Below are 26,054 nucleotides of genomic sequence, written 5' to 3'. Positions count from 1 at the left end.
GGGGTCACGTGGTTACAGAGTGTTCTGCACAGCACACCAGATCTGAACCTGGTAAAGGGAGGTCTTTCGGGTGCACTACTAACAATTTACACTGGAGATTAATTATCTGAAATTGGAAGCCAAATTAAGCAGAGACCACACACACACACACACACACACACACACACACACGTGCACGCGCGCGCGTGCTCAGAGTTCCAGTGAGAGAATGCAGATTAACAATAAGAGTCTTCTGGTGTGTTTGATATGAAGAACAGTTGTTGAGTTAAATTCAGATATTTTGCATAAAACTCTGCAGAGTTGGACTTTTTTGTTTGTTGTTTGTTTGCTTACCTGTTTGTTTTTAAACACAATTGGCAGGCAACATCCAATACCTGTCTCCTTATGTGGCTCACATAACCCATTTGTACTTAAGAGCTCCAGTGTTTATAGTTGGAAGGGACGTGAGAAAATAAAGCCTTTGTTAAAGATACGCTTCAAAATGCAGTAGGATAGAAGGCTCAGAATCTTTTTCCTTCCTGTGTTTTATTATTTAAGATTAGGTCTTATGTTAGGCCTAGGCTGGCCCGATCTGGAAATTGCTATGTAATTTAGGCTTGTCTCAAACATGGGCACCTCCTCAGTTTCAGCCTTCCTAGGGCCAGGATTACCGGCATGTGTCACCAAGCCTGAAACCTGTGGTGGCAGCCTCTTCCTCTTCCTCCTCTTTCTTTTCCTCCTCCTCCTCTTCCTCCTCTTCTTTGCTTCATTTGTTGGTTTCTTTTGCTGTTGCTGCTTGTTTTGTTTCATGTTGTTTTGAGGCAGCATCTTATATATAGCCCAGGCTGGCCTTGAACTCACTCTAGACTAAACTGTGGATCCTCATATCACTAGCTCCCATTGAAGGCATGGCCACACACCCAGACTTTTGGGAGGAGGGTTGTTTTCTAGGGATCCCAGTGACCTCATACACACTAGGTAGGTACTCTGTCCCTGAGCTATGCACCAAGCAACCTCAGATTCTTTGTAATGTTCTAATTCAGGCTTTAAGCCTGGCTCTATCAACAATGGAAGGAGGCAGTTCTTTGCAGTTGGGGGCTATATTGTGCCCTATAGGAAAGTATTCTGGCCTCTTTCCAGAACATGCCAAGAACAACTCCTTCCTCAATTGTGACCATTAAGAAGGCTGCTATGTGCTCATCTCCTCAAGGGCAAAATCACCCATGTTGAAAACCACTGTTCTAGCCCAGGTATGATGGTGCAAGCCTTATAACCCAGAACCTGAGAGGCAGAGGTAGGCGGATCTCTGAGTCCGTGGCCAGCCTGGTCTACAGAGCAAGTTTCAGGACAGCCAGAGCTGCATAGATAAACCCTATCTTGGAAAAAAATGGGGAGGAGGGAATGAAAAGAAAAGAAAACCACTAATCTAAGGAAATCTCTTAGATCCCCTTCTTCTTTTTAAACTTAAAGGACGTTTGAACAATACATGCAGGGTTCCCACATACCTCATCTCCTTCCCACCCATGACTTCTCCTAACAGTAATATCTTGCAGTAGCATGGTGCCTTTGTTATAAAGTCCATAGACAGGTGTAATATAGTTCTACAGGTCCTGACAAGTGCGTAGTGTCACGTATGCTCTTTTACAGCAGCACCATAGATATAAAGTCACCGCCTTGATGGCCTCCACCCTCCACCCCCATGATCCATCTCTGCTTTGCTCCTGAAGCAGAGCAGTATATGGCTGTCCACGAGGTGCCAAGGCCTCCCCTTCCTTTCGACTAAAATGGAGACGCTCGAGTCTCGAGTCTCTCGTATAAAGTAGTCTAGTATTTGCATGTAACACACACATTTTTTTTGGATCATGTCTCAATGAATTGTGCTTCCTATAATGAAAATGCTATGTAGGTCATGGTTGTATTGTTCATACCATAACGACAGGTAAAAGTCAGTCTGTGTTTGGCACAGACTCAGTTTTTAATATTTTCAATCTGTAATTGGTGGAGTCCATGGATACAAAGCCTCTGTTTGTGGACAACTCCTCTCTTTAAAAAAAAAAAAAGTTACATTATATTTCTACTTACGTGTTTATCTATTTGTCTGTGTGGGCTATGCACATGTGAGTTCATGAGCTCTGGTGTTTGTGGAGTTCAGAAGAGGGTGTTGGGTCCCCTGGAGCTGGAGTTATAGACAGTTGTGAGCTACCCAAGAGGGATGCTGGGATGCAAACTCAGGCCCTCTGCCAGAGGGGTGTGTGTTCCTAATGGACGGACCATCTTTCCAGCTCCTGCTGACTTCTCGTTAAACTAGTTGGACCTTCTTGAAGTAATCCCCATGGGGCTTTCCTGTTCATGTGTCTGTATTGGTTGTTCCTCAGTGGTTGATTAGTACAGAAGAAGGCTCTTCATAGGCAAATAGTCATTGTTTAGAATAATAGCTCGCAATTAACCTTTGGAAATGTATTGATTTATTCCATCAGCATTTCTAGACAAATAACACCCATGTTTTACAATGAAGGAGGATAGTATAAATATCACATATTATGACTGGGATAGGTCCTGGTTATCTAGAATGAAAAATTGTTCTTGAGAAATAATAGCAGAATGACATCTTCAAGACCAAAATTCATCTTTGAAAATTCTAACACAAGGCAGTATTTGTCATTTGAACACATAGCTGTTTCTCTGTGTAGGTGCTAGATACAGAGTGAACTTGTGTTTGGCAGTCATTCATTGATGGCTTAAGTGCTAGAAAAATCTCACGTTTAAAATGCTTGCCTTTAGCAGGGAACATAGAATCAAAACCATCTTACAGAGCCAGAGCTTTGAGCGTCAGTTAGCACTTACTCATTAGTAAACTTGTTGGACAGAATAGTGGATACAGTGGCCCTTTTGCTTTCCCCCCCTCTCTTTCCTCTTTTGTCTTGACTGCATTTTTATAATGTTTTTGAAATCATTTGTTTATTTTATGTGTATAGTGTTTTGCCTGATTGTACGCATGTGCATCACATGCGTGCAGTGCCCACTGTCTTCAAAATTCAGAAAATGGTGTCAGATTTCCTATAACTAAAACTAATGGATATCTATGAGCCCCCCCCCCATGTGGGTGCTGCAAACCCACCCCAGGTCCTCTGCAGGAACAAGTGCTCTTACCCACTGAGCCGCCTCTTCAGCCCCATGCATTTTCACAACTTTGAAGTCAATGCATCATGTGAAAGTCTCCGTGTTAGGCATGCATCTTATGCTTATTGTCAAATGAATAAGCAAATGTATGAGAAACAATAACTTTCAATCTACTGAAGTCTCATTGCCACAGAATTAACTGTAAAACAAAGCTTTCCTAGATGCTGACCTTGGAACATGGGTTGTTGGAACTTGCCTCGTGGTTCACTTGGATCTGGAATTCGGCAATATACATGGGTTGCTGGCAATGAGGAATAGCAGAAAGCACGGTTTTATCCCAGTGTGGTGGCTCCCACCTGATATCACAGTATTCGAGTCAGAGACTGGAGGATCATGGACTTGAGGCCCACCTAGGCTATAGAGCAATACCCTAGTCTCCAAAATCACCACAGAGAGAGACAGACAGACAGACAGACAGAAAGATTATGTGTGTCAAAGGGCTTTGAAGGACAGAGCCTGAAATTATTTTTTTAAAAAAAGTTAGTCTTTGGAGTTGACAGTTGGCCTTTAATATGAATAAGTTGGACTGTAGTATATTTTGATTTTTCTGGAAGCACAAACCAGTTTCCCAAGGTTGTCAGTCTGATTAAGTCCTGCCGCTCGGATTCCAAGTGAGTGGAGAGAACCATTCTTGCTTAAGAACAGGAGCCAAGTGACTTTTTGTTTCCTGTTGTGATTAAGAAAGCTGAATCTTTTACCTGCAGGTAGGCCGCAACCCTCTTCTTAGTACGACACACACGAAGGGTGTGTGGAGCCTGCTTCGTTCTTCCGCGTAGACATCTGCAAAGAAATGGCTGCATAGACGTTCCTGTCAGTTCTTCAGCGTAGACATCTGCAAAGAAATGGCTGCATAGGCGTAGCTGTCACTCTTCTCTTATTTCCTTATCGCCCTCAAAAATGCAATGGGCCAAGTCAGCCATCTTTGGAAAATTCATTATCTCTGTAGAAATCTCCAGAACAGATAAAACCAGAACAAAGAGGAAGCGTTTAGACTAAGTAATCGAGCTAGCGAGCTATATCTAATACTGACTGGTAGGTGTAGGTGACACAGACTGAATGGAGCCCATGCTGTGATCCCCAGTTTGCTGTTGTTTTCCTTTTCTCTTTGTCTTTTGGATTCCTACCATAATATGGTGTGCACTTGGCCTGTGAGGGCCGGATGACTGGTTTAGGACCTTCACCCTAGGTCCAGTCTGGGTCCAGATCATGGTCCTCCACCAGGAGGTTCCCATGCTTCATTATCATGGAAGTGTGGTGGTTTTGATGGGATGTCCCCCATAGTCCAGGCGTTTGCATACTGGGTCCCCAGTTGGCTGTTTGAAGAGTCTTAGGAGGTGTGGCTCAGGACGTACTGGAGGAAGTATGTCACTGAGGAAGAGCATCGACGTTTCAAAAGACTCTCGTCGTTTTGTATTCGCTCTCTGCTTCCTGCATTCAGTTCCAGATGTGAGCACTCTGCTTCTGCTTCAGTGGCCACATCTGCTGCTTGCTACCGTGCTTCCCTGACATCCTGGTGGTGGACTTTTATGCCTCTGGAACCATGAGCTCAAAGTAAACCCTCCCTTCTATAGGTTGCCTTGGCCATGGTGTTTATCACAGCTACAGAGAAGTTACCAATACAGAAGCTAACGTGAAAATTCCTAAGTGACAAGTTTTAAAACTTGCTAGTGTTTTCCTGTGTACCTGTGTGCATGTGTGTGTATGTGTGTGTGTGTATTTGTGTGTTTCCAGTGTTTTCCTTTGCATCTCTGTGTGTGTGTATTCACTGTTTACCTCTGCACCTGTGTATGTGCCCACTGTTTTCCTTTGCACCTATGTGTGTGTGTGTGTGTGTGTGTGTGTGTGTGTGTAAGCGTGTGTGTTAGTTATCTATTTCATCGCTGTGACCAAATAGCAGACAAGAACTAACTTAAGGGAGGAAAGGTTAATTTTGCCCTGCAGTTTGAGGATGCAGTCCATCATGGAGGGAGGTCATGGACAGCGAAGCCATTACAGTGTGAGGCAGCTGGCTGCGTTGTATCCATAGTCAGGAAGCAAAGAGAGGTAAAGATGGTGATCAGTTGGCTTTTCCCCCTTTATCAGTCCAGGACCTCAGCCCGTGGGATGGTGCCACCCACATTCAGAACTTTGGCTTTGGCTCCTTGGTTAAACCTTCCTGGAAATCTTCTGATAAACACACCCAGATGTGTGTCTGTCCCAAGTTGACAAACAAGATCGGCCTCACAGGGTGTGAGGGGTTGTGACCTTGAGGGATAGAGAATACTCACTCAGCAGTCTAGGACAGTCTAAGACAGTACCTTGGGAATCAGGGTTAGAACACACAGCATTTAAGAACCTGGTCTTCAGAGACAAACAGACTGGCTTCTAAGGCATGTCTCCTCTACACAGTAGGCATGAACAGTTAGCAAGTGAGTCAGTGTCCCTAAGCCTCACAGCTTTACTAGGAAACCATGCGGAATAATAGTGTCTTCTGCATGAGAAAATTGACATCCAGCCTAACATGAGAAAAATAATGTCCCTAAATGTCCTGCATGGTGCCCAGTTAAATTTAGTCTTTCAGCAAAGTCTGGCTGGTAGGAAGAGAGGAAGATATGGGAGTTGGGGAAAGGAAGCGTTAGTGTGATTCTGGGTGGGGAACACTGGGGTTCTGGGGGTTGTGAGCCAGCTTTTCATGAATGTTTCCAAGGAGCTAATAGACCTTCTAGAACCATCTTTGCTCCTTCCTTGAATACTCAATGGAAGCTACAGAATCTGTTCTCTCATATAGCATGTGACCAGCTCTCACTAGCTCATATTCCACATTCTCCACAAAGACCACACCTTTCTCTTGACCACTCGGATATGTCCATTTTATATAGACTTTGTCAACTTTATAGACTGTTTAATTCACTGTGGGTGATGGGAGGGGTCCCTCTGGGTTCATCAGAACCATGTTTCCCCATCCTCTTAGAGTCCCGAGATTTCTGCAGACACTAGCTTTCCAAAGTTGCTTGGCTTGGTTCACTGTACTTCAAGGTGGTGGGGAAACAGCAGAAAAGTGACCGCATGTATTGTAAACCTTTTGGTTGTGGGATGCCCAGAGTGAAGAGCCTGTAGACATTCTGTGTGTGAGTGGGTCAATGGTGATTGGCATTCCAACACACTGAACATTAGGAGCTGCTAGAGTGGATTAGGGTGATGCTACCAGAACATGGAAAAGTACACAATGGAATATGAAGAATACAGTGCAAAAGTAGAATATGAAATATGTACAATCCCAGTCATCCTATATAATGAAATTGATGCTCACAGAAAGCATTAGAGGCTTGAAAGTAGATGTGGTTGTCTCATTTGGGGGCGGCCTCTAGTGAATGACAGAGACCAAGGTCCTATAGTAACTATTTGGGCGTCTTCATCGGGAGACCCTGACGGGATGTCTTTTCAGGTGACTGTCTGATATTACTGTACTGTGTTTCTTCCTAGTGATGAGAATGCCAGGAAAGACTTGAAGACACTGCCAGTCTTCCCAACTAAAACCCTTCAGGAACATCCATCACTCGCTTACTGGTAAGCCAGGACAGCCCTGGGCTATGGTCATGGCCCCCATTGAGCACTGGTAAAGCCAGGACAGTCCCGAGCTGTGGGCGTGGCCTCCACTGAGCACTGGGTACTTGGCAGATAATCGAAGAGAATCACTGTTTTCTTCCAAATTACTTGTATTCCTTGTAAATGTAGTCTCCGTGGATTCAGTCCCCAAACTGTGAAGGTGCCCTTCCTTTGCACACACACACACACAAATATAAAGATAATAAAACATTCTATTTTGATAACTTCAGATACAAAAGCTGGAATACATTTTCCGACCATACATGAAATTAGATACAGAGCCTACATTGCATTCTGACTCTGGAAACTTCTGAACAAATAACCATTGAATGAAAGTTTCTTTTTAAAAAAAAGAAGTGTGGGGGAAGAGGGGGTGATGATTTGTTTCAGAGAGAGATGCTTCTAGTCTCACAAGTTACACTTGGGGATGACTGGAAGAGCCCTGAGCTGTTGGGTAAAGTCAGGTCTGAGGAAGGCTGCAACTTCAGCGTGGTGTATCTTACAGGATGCAACTAGAGACTTCTCTTTACAGCCCTGTGCCCAAAGGTGGTGATAGGAAGACTATTTCAGATCGTGTTTAGACTCAAAGCAGGTTTAGTTTTCTTAAGATACTTTTTTTGCTTTTAAGGAAGAACAAGCAAGTCTCATATGGCCCAGGCTGCCTGGTACTCTTTAAATAACTAAGGATGACCTTGAACTTCTGGTTTTCTCAGCCTCCACCTCCCAAGGGCTAGAATTACAGGCCTGGGCCACCACATCTGGTTTATATGGTCCTGAGGATCGAACCCAGAGTTTGTGCACGCAAGTCAAGCACTCTACCAGCGGAATTTCATCTCTTTTTTAAATCAACAACAAGAAAATGGGTCTTGGGCTCAAAATTACCTCAACAATGTTCTCTAACTAGTATTAAATATTTGTACTTTATATCTAGTATGATGCATCTAGAATATTAGTTTTTTATTTGAGAAATTCATCTTGTTTCCTTTCCCAGTAAATGACATTTTGAAGATATGAATTACATAATTATATTACACGTTAAAGATTCTAATGGAAGTAGTCACAAGCTGAGCTCAGGAACGAGAGTCCTAGAGAAACGTCACAGGATGCCACTTTGGAGCTCAGGTTTTCAGTGGCTGCCTGGGAACGCGGAAATGGAAACCAAATGTCAGAACATTACATGTCATCAGGCTTATTTCTCTGATTTGCAGTGAGGACAGAGCGATTGAGCATTATTTGAAAATCAAAGGTCTGACTCGGGGTCAAGCTGTGGTCCAGTAAGTATTGTTCCTCTTCTTGCCTAGACATAGTTTTATAGAAAACATCTTAGTGATTCCATACGTGGGTGTTACCAGTTCCGATGCTTCCCAGTGTGGGGCAGGTAACAGAGAGGGAAGTGTTGGTTTCCTAGGGAATGGTGACAATGGTGGTGGCAAGAACTGTTACCCTGGGCACAGGTAAGGTGGCTTAGCTTTAGAATCCAGGCACAATGGTACCAAATGTTCCAACACTTTCAGAGAGAAGATGGAAATTCAGTTTGTGACTCTACTTTGGATGGAACTTGCTGTGTTGGAATTCTGTTTCTTCTTACTACCAAAAGTAAACCATAGTTATTACTTAGATAGATGATAGATAGATAAATAGATAGATAGATAGATAGATAGATAGATAGATAGATAGATAGATAGATAGATAGATAGATAGATGTCAGTCTCCTGTCGACAGGCTGACCCTGAACTCAATAGCTAAGGGTAGTTTTGAATCCTGGCTCCACTTGCCTCCAGATTGCTAGGACTCTAAGTGCCATCACACCCAGCTTCTGTCATACTCTTTGACTGTGTAGAATTACCACTGATTTATTAAGAACTCTTCACTGGATAAAATAAACTTCTATGATTATGAAAAGCAGTCTGCTTTAGTTCTAATTGCTCCAGCAACTGGAGAGAAACTCTCAGGGCCATAGCTTTAAGAGAAAGAGTAAGAACTGCTGAGGGTGGCACAGGTCATGTGAGAAGTGAAATGACCCGGGTGGCCTGTCCCTTGGAGAGGACACGGCCTTCTTCATGCTCTCACTTCTTCACTGGAAGCGGTATCCACTCTGCACCTGTGCACACCTGTGATGCTCCAGGCAGAAGGCAGAAGTCACCAGTTCTAAGGTTGAACCCTTGATGTTCCAATCCATTGTACCTGTTTCCTGAGCTGGGTGCAGGGGGTGGAGGGTGCTCCAGGAAAGGAGCAAGTATAGAAAGATAATATCTCTGATGGATTTTAGTCAGGTTGGTGTGTACATTAGGGGGTGTACTTACTTTTTACCTCTCTTGATAACTGTTGTGTGATTACAAACATAGTCTGTTTAATTTGGTTAACACTTACTTGTGGAGTTCGAATCCCTGCTCTGAGTTTGTCTGCTACTTGATCTTGGCACACTCACCTAACTCCTGTACCCTTTATATTCATTTACACGTAAGGCAGTTACTTAAGAAATACCAAGTTAGTGATTACAATGTCCAAAGAAATTGATCTTCACGCTGTCATGAAAAAAAAAACCCTTTAAAATTGAATGGATGTGATCAAAGTATATTGTATTAAAGTCTCAAATACTAAATAAAAATGTTATTTTTTTTAAAGTACCCTCAAACTAAGTGGGGACCTCAGTTTCTTGGGGATGGAGAATTTTTATAGAGTTCATCCCACTCCTTAAAAGTCCTCGGTACCTTCTTGAACATAAATAGAAGCGGTGACATGATTGCCATAATTTTTATTTGTGTGCCTAATGTCTGTTTGAGAGAGTAGCTCATGTATTCCAGGCTACCATTGAACTCACGGTGTAGCTCAGGATGACCTTGAATTTATGAGCTTCCTGTCTTCACTTCCCAGTACGACTGACATACAATACCTTACTGAGTTTATGTGGTGCTGGGGGTCATACCCAGGGCTCTGGGCATGCTAGGTGAGCAGCCTACCAACTGAGCCACACCCCAGGCCAGAATACTGATTTACAATGATAATGTTTAGCCTTTTAAAGTATATATTTCCAAAAACTGCTATGTTATGTTTACAGTTAGGTAAACTTGACTACAATCAATATATTTCCATATTTTGAGGGGACTTTTTGTTGTTATTGTTTTGGTTTTGTTCTTTTTTTTCAAGGCAGGGTTCCTTTGTGTTGCAGCTCTGGCTGTCCTGGAACTTGCTTCATAGACCAGCCTGGCCTCGAACTCACAGAGATCCACCTGTCTCTGCCTTCTGAGTGCCGGGAAGGCACCAATACTGCCTTCCTTGAGGGACTTTTTTGTTTGTTCGTTTTTATTTTTTAAGTTTTTTTTTTTTTTTGGTTTTTCAAGACAGAGTGTTGGAGGAGGCCACCTGCTTTGTTCTTGACCACTTAGCCCTGAAATAATATTCACACAGAAACCATATTATTTAAATCATTGCTTGGTCCATTAGCTCTAAGTCCTTATTGGCTAACTTTTATATCTTAATCATCTTAATTAACACATTTCTATAAATCTGTGCATCACCACATGGCAGTGGCTTACTGGGTAAAGTTCCCAGCGTCTATCTCTGGCAGTGGCTCCTATGGCTTCTCTTTTACTCTGCCTTTCCTTCTCCCAGCATTCCGTTTAGTTTTCTCCACCTAGCTCTATTCCCTTATAGCTCTGCTATAGGCCCAAAGCAGCTTCTTTATTAACCAATGATAATCACAGCATACAGAGGGGAATCCCACATCAACAGGGTTTCTCTGTAGCTTTGGAGCCTGTCCTGGAACAAGCTCTTATAGACAAGGCTGGCCTTGTAGACCAGGATGGCCTTGAACTCACATAGATCCACCACCCTCTGTCTCCCAAAAGGCATATGCCACCACTGCCCGGCTTTGAGGGGACTTTTTAATGACATTGTAAAGATCAATTTTCTGGACATTGTAATTACTACCTCAATCGTCTGTCATGAGGATAACACTAAGATGAATATTTATACTCTTCCCCTCTCTCCTCTTCCCCAGACCTGGTTTCTGAGGGTTTGGGGTACTTTGAGTCAGGGTCTCATGGCTGGTCTAGAACCTCCCGAGTGCTGAGGCTACGGTCATGGGCCACCATACCTGGTCTAAAAGTTGATTCTTAACTGTTTAAGTATTCGCCTTAAAAAAGAATTGCCATGTGGGGCTAGAGTAATGGCTCAACAGTTAAGAGGACTGGCTGCTCTTCCAGGGGTCCTGAATTCAGTTTCCTGCATCCACATGGTGGCTTACAACCCTCTACAACTATAGTCCTGTGGGTCCTGATGGCCTCTTCTTGTGTGCAGATGTGCACGAAACAAAAATAGCATATGCATGTGTGCACACATAGGCCAGGTGTGGTGTCATGTGACTTTATCACAGCACCCGGAGTTCCGGGCCAGCCTGGTCTACAGAACAAAGTTCGGGGCAGCCAGGGCCACACAAAGAAACTCTGCCTTGGAAAACCAAAAACAGAAAAAAATGCATAAATAAATAAGTCTTTTTTAAATTTTACAGTTTGGGTTTCTAATGCAATCCATTTGTAAGCTGCATAAGTCTTCACTGTGTTTGCTTTGTTAGAAAGCCCCTGGCATTTAGATAAGGTACAAACCATATTATGCCCTACAATGGTTTATTATTCTATTTCTACGTAAGTCAACAAGCTTAGTCATGGCTAAAGGAGGGAAGTAGAAGCAAACTGTGTTCCCTGAAATCAGTTTCCCCCGAAGTCCCCTTGGTTGTTTCAATTAGCTGATGACGTGTGTCCACTTTCTTTAGGTATATGAAAATAGTAGAAGCCCTACCAACTTATGGAGTCCATTATTACGCAGTGAAGGTAAGTGCTTCTCATATTCCAGAATTTTCCACAATGCTCACCAGGCTGTGCAAGTCACCGGCTGTCTAAAACAGCATCTAGTGTGTGCGTGAACTGTGTCTAGGATTTGAAGTATTTTTAATTGTTTTGTTTTGTTTCTCAAGACAGTTTCTCTGTGTAGCCTTGGCTATCCTGGAACTCACTCTGTAGACCAGGCTGACCTGGAACTCACATAAATCTGCCTGCCTCTGCCTTCTAAGTGCTGAGATTAAAGGCATGCACCACTACCACCTGGCCTTCATTATCTTTTAAAAGATTTATTTGTTTTATTTGTATGTGTTTAAGTGTTTGCCTCCATGTATATCTGTGCGCTGCATGTATGCAGTGCCCATAGAGGCCAGAAGAGGACATTAGATTCCCTGGAACCTGAGAAACAGATAGTTGTAGGCCATGTGGGTGCCCAAAACTAAACCCTGGTCCTTTGGAAGACCAGCCAGTGCTCTTAACTACTGAGCATTTTCTCATTCAGCCCCCAAATTTCAACATTTTAAGTAGAATCATTTCCATCCATGTTTTAAGTTTATTCATATTTTTAGCAAATTATAAAGCACATTATCTTTGCAAAACACTACACTCAGGTGCTTTCCCTGGTGTATTAGTTCTCTCTCTCTCTCTCTCTCTCTCTCTCTCTCTCTCCCTCCCTCCCTCCCCCTCCCCCTCCCCCTTTCTCCCTCTCTCTCTTCCCCCTGCTTCCCTGCCTCTCTCACTCTACTTGCATGCTGGGTATTGAGCCTGGGACCCATGGCATGATAAATTCCTCCTGTAGCACCGAGCTTCACCTGCAGTTCTAGGTCATTCTCACATCTACCCACAGCGATTTTTGCCTTCCGGTTATTTGCCTACTGAATGCTCCCCGCTCTTTATGTCCCCCGTGTGACAGTCATGCCAGTCTTCAGTGTTTATGCAAACCTCTATGGGAAATGCTGAAATTTTTGTAAAATTTGCAGTATCACGCCCTCCCTCATCAGTGTGCTTTGTCTTCTTGTGCTGATAAGCAGGAAGAAGCTGGCTAAGAAATACTTTTATGATAAAAGAGGAAGCAGAGATGAGGGGGGGGGTTGTTTGAGAGAAGCATCATTTTATAACTGATTAGCTCTTCCATGACTTTTGGTGTCATGATAGTGTTGACATCTTTACATGTGCATATGGAGGAAAATCAGATAATACACACTTTCCTATTGAGGATGCCTGTGCTAAAAATGTATATTAATTTCATCTTAATTTTCACTGATTCTGCTTTGCATATACACATATGCCTAAGCCTATATTTTTCTTTCTTTCTATTAATATCTTTTTATTGGAAAATCCCAATAATCAGGTTTAGAAACACAGTGTATTTATAATAGAATATCATCTATATCCACTCCTCACATGTATCTCAGACTGATTCTTCATGCTGGGAGTTGTCCAATTCCCCAAAAGGTGTTCTTGCTTCTCCCTCTTCATTGTTAATTGTGCTTTGAGCACTGGGCCTTGGAACCTCTGCCTTTCCCTGGGTAATCCCTGGAAACTTCCCAGCCTTTATAGCTGGCTGTTAACTAAGAGAACAGGGAGTCTTTTTGAAATCATAAATAACTTTGTCTGGATTAGTTCTTGGTTGAATTACATTTTTTTAATTCTCTCCAACAATTTAATCAAAGCACTAAATGCTTCATTATTTTGGACGCTAACAGTATTGGCTTTTGTGTGTATGTATTATTTGAAGAGATTATTTCAATAAGTTAGGGTTCTCAGCAAGGTTCAATTTATGAAGGCACATTTATTTTGGCTTGTTGGCACTTGTTAAAGGAAAGAAATTGACAGCGCTTCCCCTCTAGAAGGCTTACCCGATCTCGTGTCTCGTGTTTTTGTTTTTGTTTTGTTTCCTACTTTTTAGGATAAGCAGGGACTTCCGTGGTGGCTTGGGATCAGCTACAAAGGAATCGGCCAGTATGATTTACAAGACAAGGTGAAGCCTCGGAAAGTAAGTGTGAGCCACTGCAGACACTGAGAGGAACCTTTAATGTTCTAGAGCCTACACTATCACTTTCAGGGGCGCCTTGAGCAATCTCAGGTAGTAAACATCGCTAAGTGAAATTTAACATTCAGCCATGTTGAATGGAAATTTCAAAAATAACTCACTTATGCACCACCAGCACAGTTCCATAATAAGATAGCCATCTTTTCATTTGCTTGTTGAGACAGGTTCTCCTGTGGCATTAATCGATCCTCTGCCTCCACTCCCCGAGTGCTAGGATTGCGTGCTGTCTGTTCCGAGGCAATCACCTGAACTGCACACAAAGGTTCATCTACAAAGCTAACCACAACATGGTTCACAGCCCATACACTTGAGTTTAAATCCAAAGTTTCGTGGTGATTACTTCTCAATCAAATGGTTGCAAGCAATCTTTCCGCAATTGCAGCGGTTTCTGCCGATCTTCATTTTCACTGTCTTCTATAGCAACATAGTCTGCTTTCTGCAGAGAAAAGAACTCATGAGCTGTAGGGCCAGAATCTATCAGGCTTGGGTTTTCTAAAGCTAAGTGAGTCACTATTTATCACTATCTGCCTGGAATCCTACCTAGTATTGGAAGGCAGAGAGAATCAGAAGCTGTGAAGGTCATGCTCTTCTAGGTTGTGAGTTGGAAGCCAGCTTGGGCTACATGAAACTCTGCCTCCAAAAAAAAATAAATAAATAAAAATAGGGGGAAAGAAATGTTGATTATGAAGTTACTACTGTCACCTCAAGTATAAGTGTACAACATGCATAATGTCACCATTGATGAAGCTGTATAGATCACCATGCCATCGCTGTTGGTCTCCTTACGTGCAGAGAGATAAAGACCACTCACACTGATTGCTCTGGGAGAGATTGCCGCCCTCCCTATGCTCTGCCGCCATCCCTGCAGGCTGTAGGAGTGAAACAGTGATCTCTCAATAACAAGGTCAGCCTACCTGCCTTATCTCAACCCAGCATCACGGTCTAAAATAACTCCTACATGGCCACCTGTCTGCTGCTGTGTTCTTCCTAGAGCAACCCTGGGGACAGATCATGCACTGTGTGTCTCCTGAGACTCCTCTCATGGACCATGCTTGCAATCTCCTTAGGTTATGAAAACGGAGCACCCTTCTTGACCCCGTTGCATGGCTGGGACATTAACAGAGATAGCGTGATGGGTGGTGCTAGGCAGACCGTGGCTCCCCTGTCCATGCTCATCCAGCTCTGCTGGACCAGACTCGCTGGGCACCAAGGCTGCTTATTAGGGAACTATTAGCAAAAGCAATAAAGCAGCAGTCAACCACCGTGTCCTCCTGTGCTAGTCGAATAACCAGCCTGTAGTTTCTGTCAGCCCTGGGAGCCACAGCCAATGGGATAAGGAATACTGTGTTTTATTTTCTGTTCTGTAATGCGGGGATCAAATCCGGGGCCTTGCAAAAGCTAGGCAATCACTACACCGCCACCAGCACCACCAGCACCACCCTGGCCCTCTTGCTACCTTTGAAAACTACCTAGCATTCCATTGTGTGGATATGCATAATCTTTTTAACAGATTCTCTCTTGTGATCCTCCTGGCCACCCTCCACCCAATTCTGGGATTACAGGTGTGAGCCACCACACCTAACTAACTACCGATTCTCTTTTGATGGGCTTTATAGTTTCCGTTGTGGGCGGGCAGAGAGGTCAGGGTACAGAGCATAATACTGAGTCCCAGCCAAGTCACTGCTTGTCATGTTTTCTTAAGGCAGAGCTCACCCCGTATTACTGCTTTTGCTCCTTAGACTGTCCTGAATTTTACCTTCTTAATCAAGGGCACACAGGACTCTTGCTGGGTTTTTACTAAACTTGTGTACGTAATAGAACTTAAGCCAACAGTCAGGTCAACTTATAATCAACCAGCATGACTTGGTAAGTATGACATCCTCACAACATGGAAGTGTTTCTTTAAAAATAAAACTAAAAAAAAAAACAAAAAACAAAAAAAAAACAAGCAACCTCAGCACTCATCCCTCGCAGGCCCTCCCACTCTCGGAGTTCTTTCTCCCTTTCCATAATAAATCCATGATCGCACTGCCTAAAGAAAGAGACACAAGCAATCAGATTTCCTGCCCGAGTCATGGTGAGTCAGAGCTACACAGCAAATGCGAGCCCTAGCTCCTCTGCGGGGCTCCTGACTCACCAGGCCTTTCTTTACGTTCACAGCTTCATAAAAATCGGTACACACTGTTTCACACGGATCCCCATCAGGCCTGCTTGTTCATCCCCGCGTCTAGACGAGGCTCGGAGCCACCTCCTCTTTTCCAAGTGCCGTTTCCCTCTTTCACTTCCAGACAGCTCTTGTGCTGTCGCTTCCTTGCCCTTGCTTCTCCACCACTTCCGGTGTCCACGTGGCACCTGTGGTTTGTTCCCTGCTATCTTTTGTTAATCTGGTGGTGGATCGTGCCTCTGCGGACTTACGGCTCTCTGGAACCTACTGATTCGCGGTGGTGGCAGCAGCGTGCTCTGCCAGGCCCTATCCTGACCCATGTTAAAAAGAACACATGATTTATTTAAAGGGTTGTGAGCACCGACACAAAAGAAGGCTCTCGCTTCAGCATCTGGGCGTGCAGCAAGTTCTCCGATAGCCAGGAAAGAATCGGGGTCGTGCTGACAAATGAATGGAGCCCAGGCTGCTGGACCAGCCTCAAGGTGCTGGGCCTCTGGAGCCATGTGCCTACCTTGTTGGTGTAAAAGCAAATCAGGAGGGAGATGTACCAAGAATCAGAGACTGACGCCAAGAGGCCGGTCTTAAAAGGGGTTGTTTAAGGCCTGCTGGCACAGGCCTCCTGCCAGTCTGTCTGGATAATGTCTGTTAATCGTTGTCTCTAAGTGGCGGGGACTGTGTTTCTTTACTGACAGTCTACAGACTGAGGGGTCGCAAGTGGCTTCCATCAGTGAAGCACCATGATGTAGGCCAAGAGTTGGAGAGGCTTTCCCGACCCTGGCCCTGATTTGCTGTGTGATCTTGGCTCAACATCTGAATTTGTGTGTGTCTGTGTGTCTGTGTGTGTGTGTCTGTGTGTCTGTGTGTCTGTGGGTGTGTGTATGTGTTGCCATGCTGGGAATGCAGGCTAGGGCCTCAGGCAAGCCAAGCAAATGCTCTACCACTAAACTATATGTCCAAGCCTTATTCGCTGTGTGATCTTGGGCACAGCTTTCATCTCTTTAGAAGTATCTCCCTTATCTGCATAGCCGAAATCCCACTAGCTGCATGAGGCGGCTGTGAGAACTAAGTGAGAGTATATTCTGCCCCATGCCTGATAAACGGATATCACTAGGTAACTGCTCACCACTCCTTGGAAATAAGGGAGACAGACAATTAAAGAGACTAATTGGGAAATATTTTTGGGTTACAGGTTACTGACAGAGAAGGACCCAAAGCAGCCCTGGTATAGTAAGAGTGCCTATATTTAGTTACTTATAAACCCTTTTCTCCCTGGTTCCTTACCCATAATGCATGGAGATGTGTCATATGGGAAAAGAAAAATAATGAATTAACGACTTTACCACAGAGCCTCCTGTATCCCAGACTGGCCTTGAACTTGCCGTGTAGTCAAGAAACCTTGAATTTTTGATCCTCCTGCCTCCGACTTCCCAGTGCTGAGTTTGCAAGTGTGCAGCACCATCCCGGTTTCTGTGGTACTGGGGTTCAAACCCAGGGTTTCATGCATATTAGGCAAGCACCTTACCAACTGAGCTACACCCCCAGCCTCTCTTACTAGGTTTTTAGTGCCAGTTTAGTACTTCAAGGGGCAAAAATGTCTGTCCCAAGGAAGTAGACAGTGGGTAAGGCGATGGTGTGTATGTCGTGACTGAACTCTGACCGTACCTGGGAAAGCAGGGCCTGTAGGGGAGCAGCGATGGGAGACTGATAGGGCTCCCCAGCCAGGCATCATCTAGACCATCCTGATGAAGTTCCCTTCGAGATTAGCATCTTTTTTACAGTGTAGCGTGATAAAGGAGCCTTGTAGTGAATACCATCCCTGATCTGTGGTTAACTGATTTTTTTTTAACTGTTGGAAGTCCTTGTGCCTGGAGGCAGATGGGTTGAGTAATCAGCACAAAAGCCTTCTGTTCACTTGTCCTAGCAGTCCCTGGCTCGTTCCTTTACTTCCAGGCAGCACCTTGCTTGCTTCTCTGATCACAGGCATCTTGACCACCCCAACTCCTCCTTGCTCTCTCCGCCACCAGCCTGTCACCATGGACCACACACGGTCCTCCTGTCCGCAGAGCAGATTAAGGCTAGCAGAACGGGAGAGCGGGAGCTGTCCACTCCCACTTTCTCCATCAATACAACACACTGTCTGGTGTGGACGAGAAACACTGGATTACAATATGTGGTCAGGAGACCAGTCCGTCCTGTTTGGAAAGTGTGTGATTAAGCCTCAGCCCCACCAATAATCAATCTGATTGTTAGAACCTGCAGAGCCAGTGGGAGGAGAGGCCAATCCTATAACAGGGGTTTGGAATAAGAACCAGTTCTGCATTCCCGCTGACCAGCTGGCTGACTTGGAACTGCCACTTAACCTCTCTGTGCCCCCATTTTCTCACCTATCAAGTTCAAAGAATTCTGTCTACACTCTTACCCCACAGGGCTGTGAGCACCCAGTGGGCTAATGGGATTTGCTCAGAGTGAACGCAGCCCCCTCCACACCATACTTTGCCGTATAATATGACATCTCTCTTCACCTATGTGTCTAAGTGCAGTTAGGGTCTGTAGTTCTAGGAGGAGAACCTTCCAAGATTCCACTGAGTATTGCCGAAGGTGAAGGGCATTCTGGAGCAAGCTCTAGGGAGTCTGCGTCTCATTACAAGGGAGGCTGGGAGGTATTGTCTTGATGCCCGCAGGCCATGGCCAAAGCTATAACTCAGGTTGTTTTGTGACCAAAAAGAAATGTCAAAATATACTCTGGAGGAGGCAAGTGGTGGCTGATGACCTATTCTAGAGAGATGGTGGTGAGGAACAAGTACGCAAAGAAATCAGATAATTGCCTGACTTTGGATTGCCTCTGATAGGAACTAAAGAGATAGAGAGACAATCATGGCATGGGGAGAGACATTTGGTGTGCTCAGGGAAGGCCTGACTGAGGGAAGTGACATTTAAGCTAAGACCCGGATGGTGAGATGCTTGCAGAGTACCTGGTGGCTGCTGGGAAGGAGGGAGGGTAAACTTTTAACCCTCCCTCTAACCACTAGCCACACCTTCCAGAATAAGGATTCTATGTAGGAATGGCAGGTGATCCCTACAGAAGAGAAAGTGGCTCTACATAGGGGAACCATCACAAAACCCATGGCCCCCTGTTACTAGCTGCACCTGGGCCTTAACCAGTGGTAGAATTGTTCACACACAAAGATAAATGACACGAAGAGTTAGTGTTGGAGTTCAGTTGGAAGGAAGATTGCCCAGCATGCTTGAGAGCCTAAGTTTGATCCCCAGCCCCTCATAAGCCAGGTATTGTGGGACACAGCTCAGATCTGAGCACTCAGGGTGTAAAGGTATGAAGGTCAGAAATTCAAAGTCATCCTCAACTTCAGAGTAAGTTTGAAGTCAGACTGAGAAGCAATGAGTCCCTGTCAGAGAGGCGGGGTGGGGGGGAGAGGAAGAAGCAGAGAGAGAGAGAGAGACATCCTTGGTCATCTGTGGCAGCACCGTGCCAGGCCTGGTTGTCGGGCACACATGCACACGTGCCCCCACGCAAGCTCTAACAAGGAGGAAGTCAGTACCTCAGCCGTGGGAGGTTAGAGACTTGGCCACAGGGGAGGCTGGGTGAGGTGATACCATTTTAGACGTTCAGTTTTCATATGACACGTTTTTTTAATACTGAGAACTTTTTCATCTAAACGTATTTGCAAATAGCAAATGTGTTTACTTGATTGCATGTAAGGTGTGACATTTTATGTATATATAGCTATGAGATCACATCTAAAGGAAATAATATTCAGATTCTGAGCATCTTCTGTTGGGATCTCCCCCAGTTCCTAACCCACCTTCCCATCCCACCCTTCCTCACCCCACCCCCACCCCCGCTTTGTTTTTCAAGACAGGGTTTCGCTGTGTAACAGTCCTGGCAGTTCTAGAACTTGCTTTCTAGAGCTCACAGAGATCCCCTTGCCTCTGCCTCTAGAGTGCTGGAATTAGAGACCTGCACCCCCACTGCCCAGCCTGCTGGGATCTCTTATGAAAGTGTTTTTACCACAGCAAATGCTTTTAGCAGGATCTCTTTCGTCTGATCAAGTATCGTAAGTCCCTCCATCGGGTTATGTTTAGACTTTGAAATGTGACGGAATCCTAAAAGTATTATCCAACTGAAAGAAACAGAACTCTGAAACTTACTATTTTAGAGAAAAAAAATCTAAAGCCTCTTATTTACATAGTCTGGCTCTCAGAGCCTAGATGTTACTCCCCAACTCAGCGTTTCTCGACTCCAGCTGAATTACGATTTCCTTTGGGGTGTGGGACTGTCTTGTGCGTAGTGGGACAGGACACGGCATCTGTGCTGTGTTCTGGCAGCCTCCCCCCTTCCCCTATGATCACTAGCCGGCTCTCCTCCCATGGCCAGATGGCCTGGAGGTGGTGTGGGGGTGGGGAACAGTGCAGTTGTCATGAGCTGCAAAACCACTGGTGAGTGAGGCTGTGGGAGATGCCCTCACAGGGGGGGCACTTGCAATCCCAGCACTTGGGAAGCTGAGGCAGGAGGATCAACATGCTCCTAAGACTAGCCTTGTCGGTGAAATCAAACCCCATTTCAAGAAGGGACTTGGTCCTATTCCACAAATGGCTGCCATAGTTGCCACCTCTGTTCTTTTTAATCTGAAGTATAAATATTGCTGTTCTCCTCCTGTTAAAAATACAAATGTCCCCATAGAGTCCTCCCTAACTATAGAAGTGGTGACGTCCTCTGGTGCTATGCTGGACTCTTGAGCCTGACTCTGGTTGTGTATAAATCCCAGATCCATCCCGGTTGACTGGGTGACTTGGCCAGGTGGTCACACCTCTGTGAGCCTTCATTTTCTCCTGGATGGGATCCAGCTTAAGATGATGCTTCTGCGTCTGGTTGTGGAGAAGACTCAGTGCACCTGGTTTGCGGTACTCCAAACGGCTTCTGCGGCACCTTTATTCACCAGGGGTCACCTGTAGCATGAAACCAACTAAGCCAATGACGCCTGGTTTGCTTTCCTTCCCATCACAAGGGGATCACCCTATCGGAGTGACTCATTGTTTGATGTACCTTGGCTGCGGACTATCCCGAATTTAGTCATTTCCATGTGAATTTGCAGTTAAATGATTAACCTGTAGTACAATGAGCCAGGAAACGTCCCAACTCCTAGGACATCTTTTCCTACACTACCTTATTGTCATACCTAGGTGTGTTTACTTGCAGCTTGTCACGATTTAAAAGAGAACTGGACACTTTCTATCCAAGTCCCCCCCCCCCCCAGCCACCAGGGGTGTCTCAAGGAAACCCCCTACCCTAGGCAGCAGGCTCTCCAGCATTCCTCTGCATGCTGGGGCACATTTCTCCTCCCTGGCTCCTCCAGACAGAAGGGAGCTTGCTGCCCAGTTTGTCTGTGGGGCAAGCTGACACCCCACCCTCTGTCCCTCTACTCCTCGGTGACCACCAGGTACAGGATAGAGGAACAGATTTCCGCCCTGCAGGATGCATCAGGGAACCACCCAAGCGATCCACACGGCCAGGCCAGTGTGGTCATTGACATTGAGGCCCGATGACACAGCTATGCCAACAGAACTCCTGACTGAGCTGTGGAGAGGCGGATGTGGAGCCAGATAGCGAGTGCTAGCTCTGTTTCTGCTCTGAAGTGACTGTCATCTACTTAGTAACAATTACCAAGTGTAGAGCAAGCCCTTCACAACCTATTAGCTTAACCCCTCCCTGATGTATACTGCAAGCCAGGCTCTGGGTTGAGTACCCTATAAACATAAAGGTGTCTTTGGATAACCTTTGGAGGCACACATCATTGGGCCACTTAACAGAAGAGGAAACCGAGACTTTGGAAAGTTAAGGACCTCACTGGTCAGCACAGCTCTGAGTAGTGGATCCAGTTGCAAACCTAGACAGGCTGGTGTGGCTCTTGTGTGTGCATGCCATGAGGGATGGGATCTGTTCAGTGTTCATCAATAAGTGAAGAGCCTCACCCATAGAAGGTGTTTAAGACATACTGTGGAGCTGGGCTTGGTACTGCAGGCCTTTAATCCCAGCATGTGGGGGACAAAGACAAGCAGATCTCTATGAGTTCAAGGCCAGCCTGGTCTACCCAGTGAGTTCCAGGACAGCCAGAGCTGTGACTAACAATAAGAGCCATAAAATGCTGTCATTGAGAAGGAATGAGTTGAAATCTCCTGGTATACATTAGACCTGTTTCCTAAAAGTCCTTCAGGACCCTACCGTTTCAAAATACCAGTCTGTTTTGTTTTGCTTTTTCTATTTTATTTATTTATTTGTGTGTGAATATTTAGTTAGTTGTGTTTGCGTGCATGTGTAGCACGTGTGTGTCTGGTGCCCATGGAGGTGAGAAGAAGGCATCGGACCACCCGGAACTGGAGTTACAGGCAGTTGTGAGCTGTCCTCTGGGTGCTGGGAACTGAACTTGAATCCTCTGGAAGAGCAGCCAGTGCACAGCCATCATTCCAGCGCCATCCAGGAATCTCTGTAGTAGGTGGAAACGTGGCAGAACTGTTTTTATCTTTTCAAGTGTGTATAAACGAGTGGGGCCTAACTATTGACTTCAACAAAGTGCCTTAAATATTTAAGATACTTATTTCGTTGAGTAGCGCATCATAATGGGGCATTTCCCACCCCCTAAAGCCTTCAGCTTCCTTTGTGTCTGAATAGGAAGAGAACTTCGTGTGTATACAGTATTTTTTTTTTTTTTTTTTTTTTTTTTTTTTGGTTTTTCGAGACAGGGTTTCTCTGTGGCTTTGGAGCCTATCCTGGAACTAGCTCTGTAGACCAGGCTGGTCTCGAACTCACAGAGATCCGCCTGCCTCTGCCTCCTGAGTGCTGTATACAGTATTTTACACAATTCAATTTCAAAACTGTATTTGATGCCACCAGGCTATTCAGCCTCAGTGTTTAAATTCATTTGTTTGAGTGATAATTAATGACTTTGAGCCATGTCTTCCTATTGTGATTTCTTGATTATATCATCATTGATATTATTTATCCTCCCCCTCCTTTCCCTGTTCTATCTGTTTATTTACTTTTTCAGTATCAAAGTAACCCAGGATTGCAATCTGCTACCTGTTAGCTTCTGCTTCCTTCTGTTGACTCCAAAGGGGACAGCTAATCATTGTAAATGAGTCTAGTAGAGAGGCATCAGGAAGACCTAATTAATCGTCTTATTTTCCTCCTTCAGCTATTTCCCTTTTGCAGCTAGCGGCATCAGTTCTATAAACAACAGATTCTCAAGTGCATGGCTTCTGCTAAGTGCACGTTGACAATGAACACTGACTGAAGACAAACATGTCCTTTCCGTGTTCTGAACCCCATTGAAAGCAAACTTCGTCCCCTTTCTTTCTGTCTTCCTCCTTCTTTAAAGTCTAGGATTTTGAATTGGGCGATTTTTTTTTTCTGTTTTAGTAGAAAACTTCCAAGTAGGTCTGTGTACACACATGCATGCATAGTGCCTCACCATCTTAACTCATAGGACACCATACCATGTGCTGACAGACACCACACCGTGCCTGACAGACAGCTCTCCAAGTAGTAGTATGTCTGAGTGTACAACTGCTTCTGTTTAGCCTCCTTGGAGCCTGAACCTTCCTCTCAGATTCAGAATTCCCTTGGTGCCTTCTTCCTTTCTCAGAGATAAAAAGTCTTCCTGTGTTTCAGAGGCTACTTCTCTGAGGAAGTTTCACACCAGTCAGGTTGCCTTGGATATTTCCCTAACCAGTGCTCCTCTCCCTTTTCCATTGGTCTGAAGTGGCCACATGGATCTGGCTGGAGGAGTCTCTGGCTTTTCTTTACGCTCTGCACTAGACCAAAAGAAGAGCCCGCGAGCCCTGGTTGAAATCCACAGTTGGTAGTCTGTTAGATCCAGCATGCTTGTACCCCCAGAAAGGGCATCCACCAGGGTATTTCCTTCCCCTCACTCCGCTGGCTCCTTCACAGCCTCTTCCTACCCCCTTTGAAAGCAAGCAGACAATTGAAAAGTGCAATGGAAGAATAGTTACACAAGTTTCAAGAAAAGAAAAAAAAAAAGATCTATCAGGCAAACTATCTTACATCTAACCACCAGCTAGACGGAGTGCAGCCACAGTGAAAAGTGTCTGTAGCAACTATAAACATTGCTAGGACGTCCCTGACAGTCACGTGAGGTTTCTAAGGCATCCCCCAGATGACCGAGGTCTGGGCTCTGAACAGACACACTGGCGTTTCTTCTGTCAACTTTTTCATAGTTTTGAGAAATGAGTATTACTTTAGTGCGAGAATAAGTCGTGAGGACTGATTTCCAAAACTTATGGGAACTCAGGCAAAACCACGCATGTGGCCACTGACTTAATTCTGTCAGTTGAACTTCACCTTAGCCTTTCTCAAGCTGAGGTTCCCTGTCCCACTTTCTCCCAGGACATGATTTTACCTGGAGAGTGCTCAGTGTGAATCCTTCCCGGCCACTTTTTACACGGTTCCCGGCAAGTTCCCAAAGGCACCTTTTACACAAACTTTCAAGATTTCCAGGGAGAAAGGAGCTTCCCCTTCTCCCCCAAAATCTTGCCTGGCTCCCATAACTTTTGCAAATCTGGTTGCAATGTAATCATTTCTGATTCTCTATAAGTCGAAGCCCTCCACTTTTTAAGGAGGGTTTTTCTCCTTGCTGGGCGCCAGCTTGCTCTCTGCTCTGGGCAGGCTGAATGGAGTCAGCCTAGCATTTCCCATTTGTAAGTGATAAGAGGGGAGGTGGCGGCTCTCAGAGATCAGGTTTCAAGTGGAGCCCTGGTTTTATGTGTGTGGGAATGGACAGCAAAGGAAAACACAGCCTGGCTGCCTTCTGACTCTTCCTGTTGAACCTGTTCCTGTGCCAGTGAGTAGAGCTGGGTAAAAAGGTTTTCCTCAAACAGCCCTGGGTGAAATTCGTGCCTGGATTCAAAGTCGGCTCACCTCCCAGGAAGTATCGTGGGAGTCCAGGCTGCCCCATTTTAGAAGTCTTTTCTGAGAAAATCTACCAGAGAGAACCTGGCTCCCCTCTCCCTGACGGGAAAGAGTGTGCTGGGGAGGTGTCCCTGGGCAGAGTGGTTGATGTCAGTGGTGTGTCAACCGTGGGAGGCTCGGTCTGTGAAACCGAGTTACACCTAAGTGTCTTATGAAACTCGACTCAGAAGGCACCGGAGCTGCCATCGGGGTAGGGAGGCAGACCAGGATCCCGGGGCTTTCTCTCGACGCTTCTGCCCCATTTGGGGGAACTTCTGGATGGAAAGGAAATGACTATCTCAACTTTACAGACACCTTAGGACACTGGTATGTAGCTTTCTGTGTTTACTAATTCTTTGGAACTGGCGAGTGAACAGTTGCAGACAGCTGCGTGTCCTTGGTGCACGCTGGTCTGTCGTGCTGTTGGGGGTCGAAGGTCCGGTCTGAACACGGTGCCCTCAGACAACCCTACAGCTCAGCCCATCCTTCCTGTGGGCCCACGTTTGTGAAAAGCTTCCGTTCTCCGGGAAATGTGTTCGCTGACTGTGTCCTGCAAAGCAATGTTTCTTAATTAGACAACTAATTGTGTGCTAAGAAACTCTGGGCAGGGCATCATGTTTCTGTGGAGGCAGACCCTAGTGGATGGAGGCTGGGTGAGAGGACCACCCTGTCCAAGATGAGAGCTTGTAAAGCCTGCATCAGTCGGAGACTTAATGAAGGGGCTGAAAAATACAGCCAGGCATGCTCACTCCTGTCAATATGTTTTATCAAATTATTTGGTTTTTGAATACACGTTTCCAACAAGATTTCTTTCTCCATCCGAATGGCAAATTACTCCCAAGTCCAGCATCAGAAAGGCAGCTGGACCCACGACAACAGCAGAGGTTGGGAGCTCTGGCCAATACCTGGAGGCTCTTAACTTAAGAAAGCCCCAAGAGCCAGCCCTCTCCCCACCCCCAATTCCAGCCCTGGCTGGATTCCTACACTCAGCCTGAGTCACTTAGGGGGGGACTTAGGGCTAGGTGAGAAGCTGCTGGGCAGACTCACCTCAACCTGGGGATCTCTTTTACTTTCACTTTGCATGCCTTTGAAATGTTATCTCTGATCTTTATTGACCTCCCACCCCCACCCCCAGTAGCTTTCCACTTAAGTTTGAAATCTCCATCTTTGAGCAGAGGGTCCCTGCTTACGGTAATCAATACAGGTTTCCTGTCACACGGTTGAGTGGGGGGGGGGGGGGAGGACTGAATGTGTGTTCTGCAGACGCTCGGTTTTTTT

The 26,054-nt window shown here is 45.3% G+C and overlaps 1 protein-coding gene and 1 long non-coding RNA gene across 6 annotated transcripts in view; one reads left to right on the top strand and one right to left on the bottom strand.

Moving 5' to 3' along the window:
• Frmd4b (FERM domain containing 4B) overlaps positions 1-26,054 on the top strand; it is a 316,542-nt gene that overhangs the window by 266,335 nt on the left and 24,153 nt on the right. For all 4 annotated transcript variants that reach the window (XM_050149327.1, XM_050149324.1, XM_050149326.1 and 1 more), the window contains 4 exons: positions 6,622-6,705; positions 7,953-8,018; positions 11,516-11,573; positions 13,489-13,575. In XM_050149327.1, coding sequence (XP_050005284.1) covers positions 6,622-6,705; positions 7,953-8,018; positions 11,516-11,573; positions 13,489-13,575 — 295 coding nt within the window. The remainder of the gene's footprint in view (positions 1-6,621; positions 6,706-7,952; positions 8,019-11,515; positions 11,574-13,488; positions 13,576-26,054) is intronic.
• On the bottom strand, positions 8,026-25,100 carry LOC126506057 (uncharacterized). Of its 2 annotated transcripts, XR_007593072.1 has the most exons (4): positions 24,229-25,100; positions 15,770-22,296; positions 13,734-14,068; positions 8,026-8,331 (listed from the first exon to the last, which is right to left on the bottom strand). It is a non-coding gene; the product is annotated as an uncharacterized lncRNA (long non-coding RNA). The 2 variants fall into 2 exon arrangements; XR_007593071.1 differs by having other exon boundaries at positions 15,770-25,100.

Source organism: Alexandromys fortis, unplaced genomic scaffold (genome assembly GCF_014885135.2).
Source record: "Alexandromys fortis isolate MF-2015 unplaced genomic scaffold, M_Fortis_MF-2015_v1.1 scaffold_48, whole genome shotgun sequence".
NCBI classification, from domain to species: Eukaryota; Metazoa; Chordata; class Mammalia; order Rodentia; family Cricetidae; genus Alexandromys; species Alexandromys fortis.
Note: the sequence above shows the minus strand (reverse complement) of the source record. Positions and strands in the feature narration are given on the sequence as shown.